At 34.6% G+C, this 9,898-nt stretch overlaps 2 protein-coding genes across 5 annotated transcripts; one reads left to right on the top strand and one right to left on the bottom strand.

Moving 5' to 3' along the window:
• Positions 1 to 843: 843 nt before the first annotated feature.
• On the top strand, positions 844 to 7,213 carry LOC132908634 (zinc finger protein 26-like). 4 transcript variants are annotated; one of them, XM_060962801.1, is made up of 3 exons: positions 844 to 1,112; positions 2,154 to 3,748; positions 3,847 to 7,213. In XM_060962801.1, exons 2-3 carry the CDS (start codon positions 2,169 to 2,171, stop codon positions 5,846 to 5,848), a joined length of 3,582 nt encoding a protein of 1,193 aa, XP_060818784.1. In that variant the 5' UTR covers positions 844 to 1,112; positions 2,154 to 2,168; the 3' UTR covers positions 5,849 to 7,213. The 4 variants fall into 4 exon arrangements, with proteins under 4 accessions (XP_060818784.1, XP_060818781.1, XP_060818782.1 ...); XM_060962798.1 differs by having other exon boundaries at positions 2,149 to 3,748; XM_060962799.1 differs by having other exon boundaries at positions 844 to 2,073.
• LOC132908655 (transmembrane protein 209) lies at positions 7,106 to 9,746 on the bottom strand. Its single transcript, XM_060962860.1, has 8 exons — positions 9,559 to 9,746; positions 9,334 to 9,459; positions 8,945 to 9,246; positions 8,546 to 8,866; positions 8,354 to 8,481; positions 7,939 to 8,265; positions 7,637 to 7,858; positions 7,106 to 7,536 (listed from the first exon to the last, which is right to left on the bottom strand). Exons 1-8 carry the CDS (start codon positions 9,603 to 9,605, stop codon positions 7,408 to 7,410), a joined length of 1,602 nt encoding a protein of 533 aa, XP_060818843.1. The 5' UTR covers positions 9,606 to 9,746; the 3' UTR covers positions 7,106 to 7,407.
• Positions 9,747 to 9,898: the final 152 nt, after the last annotated feature.

Raw genomic sequence — 9,898 nt, 5'->3', positions numbered from 1 at the left:
TTAGCTCGTTAGCCGAGAAAGACGAGTTAACCCGTCACTCCCTAATTGCCGACCTTCCTGATGTAATAATTTCTTTATTTATTACTTTATTGTAAAAAAAGTCCTCTACCTTTTTATGTGTTATTTTATTTCTGTTAAAAATAATCGATTAACTTTTAATTTCGTGATTATAGATATTTTGTAATTAATAGAGAACTCAGTTAATAGGTCAAAATGTGTACAGTCAAAACCTGGAAAAATGTTATCCAAAAACTAAAGGAAAAATTTGCAATCTTTCTATTTCATTTGTAACAATTAATATCGTTCATTTGGATCGTTTTAGGTTAATTTAAGTTTGAAATTGCTTAATGTTGTGACAACTCGAAATCCATATTCGATGCCAACGGAGCAGCTATTATCGCATGAACGTAACTTCAGATTTACAGGTATCGATATGTAAATTAGGAGCGAAGTTTGAAATCATATGTACCACGTCAATACTTGTATGCAGAAGACGCAAAACGCCACGTTAGTATTTACATTGATCAAGTATGTGAAAAATTGATACGAATTGCATGATAACGAAAAACTCAGAGTGCGAAAGGTAAAAAAATCCAATGTTTAATTATTAAAAACCATAGAGAATTAGCAAGTTAGTAGATCTTCCTCATTTTCTCCTTACCATTTCTGTATTTCCATACTGAATACTGCAAGTGTTGCGCGCTTAATTTATATATTATTGTTTATTTATATAAAGTCAAGTTCACATGATAACGTAACACTTCGTTCGCGTAATACCTACTTCTGCGTACACCTCTCTTTTGTATGCAACAGTAGCCTACGTTAGATATTAGATATAATCCACGGTGAACGATGCGGCAACAATGTTTTTACAAGCATTAAATCTTTTACTTTAATATTGCAGTTGAAGTGCAATACGTATGTACATACATATATATATGTGCTTGAACGGATTGTGATTAACGTTTTTCTATTGAAATTGATTCAAGATATACCCTTGATCCTTGTGATAATTATTGTATATTTAACTAATGTATAAATATCATAATATATTGTGTACTAAATATTATGATATATAAATCATGGAAGAGTTTGATGTATGATACATACATGTAAGTACTTGTATCTCAAGTATTTACAGTAGTTTTAAACACGACATGAGTATGAAACAAGTTAAAATCACCTTTGAATACAATTAAAGTTTCTAAAAATGGACAAAATGTGTCACATGTTAGCAAAGGTAAAGGTATAAAGAAGACGAGATGACTAACATTAAGCGAAAAAGGTTAAGTGCATTCATATATGTGAAAATCAGTGGCAAGAGAAATTGTCAGAAAATACTGCAGAAAAAATTATCTCTAAAACAGTAGTATAATTGTTGTAAATAAAGATGAGAATGGAAATTTTCATATTAGTATCTAAATAAAAAAAAGGTATGCTATATTTTCAGGATAAATGCTATGATACGTTACCATTACTGATGCAAGAATTTGTAATTTTGTATTGTTTAGAAAGAGAGAATTATTTGATTTTAAAATAATGTCAATTTTTCTTAAAACTGAGAACACAGTGATGCCATGGCACTGTTCATTTATTAGGTCCTATGATAAAAATCTATATAACACTACTGTATTTTACTATTGTAAAAAATAAAATAAAGGATACAAAATAAATATTTGAAAATTTTGACTTTAGATTCAACTAACTGCGTTACACATGTATATATTGATTATAAATCTAGGAAAGATCTGCGCTATGTATACATACATATGCTGTTATAGGTATACACTGTTATACATTTTATTGTATTGAACTATAATTGTCTCGTTGCATTAGTATTTAGTGTCATTTATCACAACAACATTTCATAACTCGCGCGAAACTTTTGGAGGCCATATTGACTAGGTTATGTTTACACCGAGGCGAGAGTTATAAACATTGTTGCCAAATTTATTTTCACCATGGCTTGCATCTAAAGTAGGCTGCGATGCTACTCTCGACTTGTCAACACGTGCGTTCGTGATTCTCTGTTTTTTCTCTTATAATCCTTTCTTTTTGCGTCTTCCTCTTGCAGTAAAGTGAATTCGCATGGCCGGCAGTATTTATTTAATCGAACACCGTTATTAACGAGTCTTTCGCGTTTCCCAGAACAGGACTCGAACGCGGTAATGGAGGAGGTAATCGATCAAACTATCGTTACGGAACAGACATCGGGAGAGTGCCTGAGTCATGAAGAAGAGGACATTAAAGTAATCATAGATGCTCCCATTAACGAAGAAATGTTAAAACACGAAAACGGGGATAACGATTGCCTTGAAAATATTTCAACGGTAGAACACGATTATATATTACAGCAAGAATGTATATTATCTAGCACGAATGAGCAGGAGCAGCAACAACAGCATCATGATCATCAACAACATCAACATCAACATCAACATCAATATCAACATCAACATCAACATCCCTCCGGAGAATCGTTCCAGCGGGAGGATTGTTCCGAGTACGTAGATCTATTGGTAAAAGCAGCTGATGCAACGACAAAACAAGAAGATGAGGAGGAAGATGAAGAAGAAGAAAAATCGGTTATTACGAACACGGTTGTTCAGCCAGATGCAGATTCTCAGTGTCAAAATGAAACGAGGAGAAGCAAACGTAAATTAGTTCGGCGAAATTTTGAAACGAGACGAGATTCCGATGAGGAAAACTATTTTGAAAATTTGAATTTGAGCTCGAGACTGAAAAAAGGTCAGTCCTCCGATCAATCGGAAAAAATTTTTCTATGTTATCTGTGCGACAAAGAGTTTTTGTCGAAGAATGTTTTGAAGGAGCATATGCATTCTCATGAAGAAGTTCGGAAGGTATTGTCTCTGAAAAAAACACCGGATATACCGCAAAAGAACGTTTATAATGTTACGAAGTCTCCTCCGTCGGGTAAGAGATCAAACAAGTGCCCGTATTGTGGCAAGCAATACATATATATAACTTCGTTTAGTAAACATTTGAAAAAACATGAAAGGGAGAAAGAAGAGGGCAAGGAAGAATCAATGCCCTTAGAAATATCATTCCACGAAGACGAACATAGTCTAGATTTTGATAATTATAAAGATGCACGTCGGCATTTGGATAACGAGTATCGGAAAAAAGTCAAACAAAAAGAGGCGGGTCCAGAAGAGCATAGAGAGGAAGAAAGAGGGAACGAGACGAAAAGAGGCAATAACGGTGGCGGTGATGGTGGTGGCAGTGGCGGCGGTGAAGGAGGAGGAGGAAATAACAACAATAACAACAATGATGATGACAACCACGACGACGACGACGACGATGATGACGATGACAACTACAATGACTACGACGATAAAAGACAAGTGGGTAATTTGATTAAAAAAGAGGAACAGGAGAATCGCAATGTCCGTACAGAAACGTTTGCATGCGACAAGTGCGCAGAGAAATTTTATACAAAACGTGGCTTACAAAAACATGCGATTTCGCATGTTGTTCTCAGTTGCAGCATATGCGAAGAAGAATTTGATTCACTGGAAAAATTAAGAAACCATCGCGCGAAGCACGTAGTTGAAGGTGTTCTAACAGAACAAGAACTTGAGATGGATACAGAATATCCAATTAATAAGGAAACGTGTGATTACGAGACAGAAAATAAAGATAGCATAGACAGGAATCACAGGATGGAGAACAAATCGATATCAGGATTGTTGGAGACAGAAAATAATTTATCGAAGAAAAATGACAGGTAGGTAAGAAGTAAAGATGTTGCAATGTATATTATGTTATTATACGAGAATTGTCTTGCACGTGTCTATCGTTCTGATGAAACATTTTATTGTTTAGAAACACGGAGACCCATCGTCATTCGGGGATTGACTATAGTTGCAAGGTGTGTTGCCAACGATTTGCAATGAAAGAAATGTTGCAAAAACACACGGAACAGCAACATGAACGTGTAAAAACTTACAAGTGCACACAATGTAATAAAACATTTGGTAACGAACTTACTTTACGCAATCATCTTATAGCTACTAATCATAAAACTTTTCTTCATGGGCAAGAATATGACCCTAATAAACGTATTAAAAGAGTTGCTGCGAGAGCTGCACAAAAAATTATCGATAAAATTAAAACCGAGGATGGTTTGGAAGATTTCGACGAGGAAGAGGAGAATATCGATAGAATTAATCGCGCTAATGTTACGGATAATAATTATAGTCGGAGTAAGCGAGAAATATCCTCGCATAAGAGACATAATCATAAGAAAGAATTGGAATGTGCAAGCTGCAATAAAAGATGCAGTTCAAAGCAATTGTTAACAAAACATATGGAGCAACATGTAAAAGACGAACAACAACGAGTAGTCAAGTCGGAAAAGCAAAAGCAATCGATGGATAAGAAAGATTGGCAAAGAGACTATCCTAACGACGAGATGTACCACAAGGAGAATAGAGATGACGATTATGATTCGGATTTCGAAAGTGGTTTGGATTGGCCAATGGATAATCACGAGTGCCCAAAGTGTAAAAAACGATACAGCACGAAAAAATCATTGCTCCGTCATCAATTGTTGCACGAAGAACCGAATTTCGAATGCGATATTTGTAATGTTAAGTTTTACCGCAAAGACAAACTAAAAGCCCATTATGATAAGTGTTCGGAGAAGAACCCCGATCAAGTGAGAAAGTGCAATATCTGCGGAGACACGTTTGAGAACAATGAGATTCTGCGAGAACATAGATCAAAACATGTCACCGAAGGCATTCTTACGGAAGAAGACCTGAGAGATATCGAACCGCGACCCGAGGAGAAAAAACCAGGTGAAAAGATTGGTAGAAAGAGAAGGACTGATATCGTAGGTTTAGAGTGCACGGAATGTAACAAGCAATATACATCGAGAAAAGGACTTTTACGACATATTCAAGTCCACGAAGGAAAAAAGTATCTGTGTGATATATGTCCAAAAAAATTTTATAGAAGGGAACATTTAAAGATACATGTAGCTAAACATAACATGATTAAGCCATATAAGTGCACACGATGCACAAAGCGTTTCATTAAAGAAGAACAGTTGACAAATCACTTGTCAAAGCATGACCGAACTTTCAAGAAGAATAAAGAAACGGACAGCTCGAAAAGATTCCTTTGCGAAATTTGCTCGAAAAGTTTTACGCAATCGACGACGTTGATTGCACACCTTCGAGCACATAATGGTATAAAACCATACGTTTGCGATGTTTGTTCGCGACCGTTCACGACTAACGCTTATTTGAAAATGCATATGAGAACGCATACGCAAGAACGACCGTATGTTTGTCAATATTGTTCACGGGCATTTGCTAGAGCCGATACGCTTGCTAATCATTTGACTTCGCATACAGGTGAGGCTAAATATCATTGTAAGTACTGTCCGAAAAACTTCCGTCGTCTCAAGTCGCTCAAAGAACACGTCTTCATTCATACTGGTCAAAGACCTTATGCCTGTCCAACCTGCGATAGACGGTTTAACAACAACGGAAGTCGATACGCTCACAGTAAAAGGTGTAAACAAACTTTCGTTCAGAATCAAAATCGTGCTCAAACACTAACCGCGCAAGTACAGGCTGCGCCTCAAAATCAACAAAGAGTGCTACAACAGACTACTCTTGAACAAGGACAAATAGTAAAGGCACAAAATATTAAAACCATTACTATCACTAAACCTGAATCAGTCGCCACTCAACAAACGGTTATGCAACTTCAAGAGATATTAATGCCCTTGATCCTTCCTCTTACAGTCACTCTTACGGATGTCGGTGAGGAAGTAATATTGCCAGAAGGAACTAAAATATTTACTACGTCATAAGTTGGGATAGAACTTTTCTATGTATTCATCAGATTGTTTCTTTAATTTCCATTCGTGAACGAAAACTTTCTTTCTCTCAGCATCACAACAAAGAAAGAGAGGGGAAGGGGAAATGTGATTGAAATATTGTCTTTGACTTTGTATTATATATTGTATATCTCTGTTTATATTTAAATATGAGTCGTAGTTATTGTAAAAATCTAGAACAAGGAGAAAGGAAACAAAAATGCAGTTGAATGAAAACTTATTTTACTTGTATGTAACGGAGTCGTTTTAAGCATAAAAGAAAACAAGAGATCCTGTATCACATAGTTTTGAATCAGTTTATTTAAACATTTGTTGATTTATGTGTGTATGTGTACGCCCATGCGTACAAGTCCTGATGTGTCTATGTGTGTCTCTTTTCTCGTCGATTATTGTTGATTAAAAAGCAATTATGATTGCGATCTGTAGGCACGCAAATATATATGTATATGCGTAAATATATACGCGTATACACGCACACACGTATATTTGAACTAAAGGTACAAAAGTCGTACAGAAATATTTTGTGAAATCCATTTTGTTGTCGTATTTCACTGGAAACCATCAAACGTTTCATCTAATTTCATATATGATGTCATTTTAAAATAATACAAATGTAAGATGATCTCGACGATTCTTTCTAAATTTACTCTGAGCGGATCAATCGTTGATATCGTCAAGGTGTTGTGATTTCGTGAAGCATAGCTTAGCCTTGAAAAATCATCATCTTGAACTTACAGAATTACAAACTAACGTACAAACGAATCTGTTGTTTTTTAATTGTATATCGAATACGTTATTATTATTTTATCATGACATAACAACGGTGTATATACCGATTGATTTTAAATGTACAGAGACCGTTATCCAAAGAATGTATTATAAATTGCACAAAAAGTGCAACATAATTTTATACGACATATGGATTTCCGATCGTTGGAATAAAACAAACTAGAAAAAATTAATTATGAGATTGTATAGAAAGTGGCGTTAATGCTAACGTTGAAAGTAAATGCATTCCTTGCGTGTGGCATGATATCGATGGAACACGAATAGGAGTGCAGATTCATTTACGATCCGTTAAGATGACGCATTTATTTGGTCATATGATGACAGTTTTAAGAATTCCGCGGAAAATTCTGCGGTAGTTGTTTTAATGTGTATGCATGAGTATGCACAATAAAATTTGTAAAATGACATCTAAGACGAGCGCAAAACAGCAATCATATGCTGTTCAACAATATATTAAAATTTTATTTTTAATGTATGCGGATCGTGATTTATGATTTATTTGTACATATACTTAAGTACTGTGAATAAAATATATTCGTAGTATCAAAACGATTATAATAAATTTCTGCTCCTTCTGTTGGTACACACATACGCGCGTAAAATATTTTTAATTTAAATAAGATAAATGTACAATAAAGGTACAAACAAACTGTTAAAAAGAAATATAATAAGAAAAAGAAAAAAAATGATATGTAGTCGAATATTCGCGGTGTAATTTTATCACTTGTTAGGGTATCAGATATTCAACCATCGATTACCCATAAAACGTTTATACCCGATGTACCCAAATTAACACGGCCTAACATACCGTGATCTCTTGTCTTAACAATGTATAAAAATAACAGGAGTGTATGAAATAAGTTGTTCCTACCCTAAAAATGAGAAAGGAGGAAAGAATTAGTCTCAACTCGCAAATATTACACTAAAGTAAGTGAACGTAATGATAAAGTAAATTTAATTGGATCTACTTACACGTTGTATTTCCTCATAATCGCTAGGCAATGAATCTCCAGTATGTGCCAAACTGTAATGCGGTGGATTTATAGATTGGCATACTATCACAGGACCTTTGCTACGTGGTAAAGTTATTCCTGATCTAGCCATATACCTCGATGTAAATGGTCGTGCATCGGGTTGATCTAAAGGGGCTTCCAATTGTGTATCCATATACGTTGATACCAAGTGCATAACTATCTGCAGAAATACAATAATATATACATATTGTTGATTGTATCTGGATAATATTTTACAAAAATTCAAAAAAATTAAATTACCGCTGAATCGGTTGGTAAGCTAGAATCCCATTCTTTACCATTATGAGATCCTCCACCATTCCACTTGAATTCACTCATTGAACCCCCTTTTGCAAGAATTTTAATTCTCTTAATTAAATATTCCTGATTGTTAGAAAGTTCTAGAAAAGGTACTAAAGTTGGTAAAGTAGGAATAGCAAATACTAAAAACGGTGCTTGGGCAAGTTTTCTTAATCTATGCAATCCAACACATCCTAATTGGGAATCGCTTAAACCATGACGGACCAATGCCAAACAAACATTATCAATTTCGGTTGCTACACGTTCAATAACTGTTTTGCTAATCCACTGAAATAGTTGAGACAATGTTCTTTTTATATATGTACGTATATTTGGAAATAATGAAATTTACTCAATATCTGATCGTTTTACTTACCATGCGAAGATTAGCTGTCCATTCGTTAACTTTAATTGGATCGATTCTATATTTTCTCCAAACATCCGGGGCGCCGAATATACCCCTAGGTGAATTGCCCTCTTCGCTCCCGGGACTAGCTGATTTATCTACGAGAGAAGGAAGCATCATAAATTTTATTTTATCAAAGGAAAGAAATATATTCTTTCCTACCAATAATGGGCGCTAATTGGTATGCACATCTTCTTAACAATGGAGAAACTTCCCCAGGGCTTCTAATCGCTGGATGCGACCAAAATGAGCTAAGCAAATTGGAAGGCTGATCAATATCCGTTGATAAAACGTGTTTTTTTTGGTGAGCTTCCTCCAAGTAATTCTTTAGTTCTCTCTCATTTTGTATCAAATCTTCACTTGTCAAATTTCCATTTGCCGAAATATTGAGAGATTTATTCAAAGATCCATTGGGACTAGATACTGACTTTTGTGATGTAGGGCTACCATACTTAAAAAACTGATTCGGCGATGAAAAGTCCTCTTAAAAACAAGTTTTATATATAGTAAACACAAATAGCTTCGAATAATATCAGAATGTAGAAAAGAAGTTTATCATACTAGATTCGCTTAATCCTGTGGACCCAAGTGAGGTCATTCTCCTATTGAGGCTAATGCATGATAAATTTAATGAGACCGGTGGCTCAGAAGTTTTTGGAGACGATGGTCTCTCATTTTTAAAAAGAGAGTCATCCTCTGATATACCTAATAGGTATCTTTGCTTAGGATTCAGCAGAATTGGCCGCAGAGAAAAATTTGCCCATATATATTTTGTTATATGATAAACAGCATTTAATGCAAATATCAAGGCCAAACACCACTCAGCCCAACAGAATGGTTCATATGTTGCACCTCCATATACTCTAAAAAGGTAACATACAAAACATGTATATTTCTTTCATTACTGATAGAGCGAACAATTGATTAATTAAGAAATATGAATAGTTTACATGTCAAAGACGAGGATTCCAAGTAAAGAACTGTTGATGAAAAACCAGGTAATACTATTTCTTGCTTTATTTTGAGTTTGTCTTATATCAAGCGTTTGTTCCACTTGAGGTTTGGCAGTCAAAACTCTAAAAATAAAATTATTCAACGTGATCATATATGCCGAAAATAAATAACTTTCTAACCTTCGTTCAATGCCTCTATCTATTTCTAGTTTATTGCATTACCTTGCATTAGGAGAAATGTATCGCATTGAAGATCGAAAATTACTCATTCTTTCTACAACTCTCTTTTCTCCTTGTTAATTTAGTCTAAGAATTATTTAAAAAGCACCTTATCATTCTTGAAATAATGTATCTACATAAACGAACAGTACAACACTGTTTTGGCGCGGATTTCGGCGGGAACACAACGGAAATACAGTCAGGCAGTTTGTATAGTTTGATTTGATACATTTGATTGTAATTTATATATTTTATGTATTGCGTATATCAATATACATTGTATACATATATATTCGCGCAATATATAATTCATAAAAGATTGAAATTAGTATTCATATATTGT

The sequence above is a fragment of the Bombus pascuorum genome, chromosome 7 (genome assembly GCF_905332965.1).
Source record: "Bombus pascuorum chromosome 7, iyBomPasc1.1, whole genome shotgun sequence".
In the NCBI taxonomy this organism is placed as follows: domain Eukaryota; kingdom Metazoa; phylum Arthropoda; class Insecta; order Hymenoptera; family Apidae; genus Bombus; species Bombus pascuorum.
This window is presented reverse-complemented; position numbering and strand designations above follow the sequence as displayed.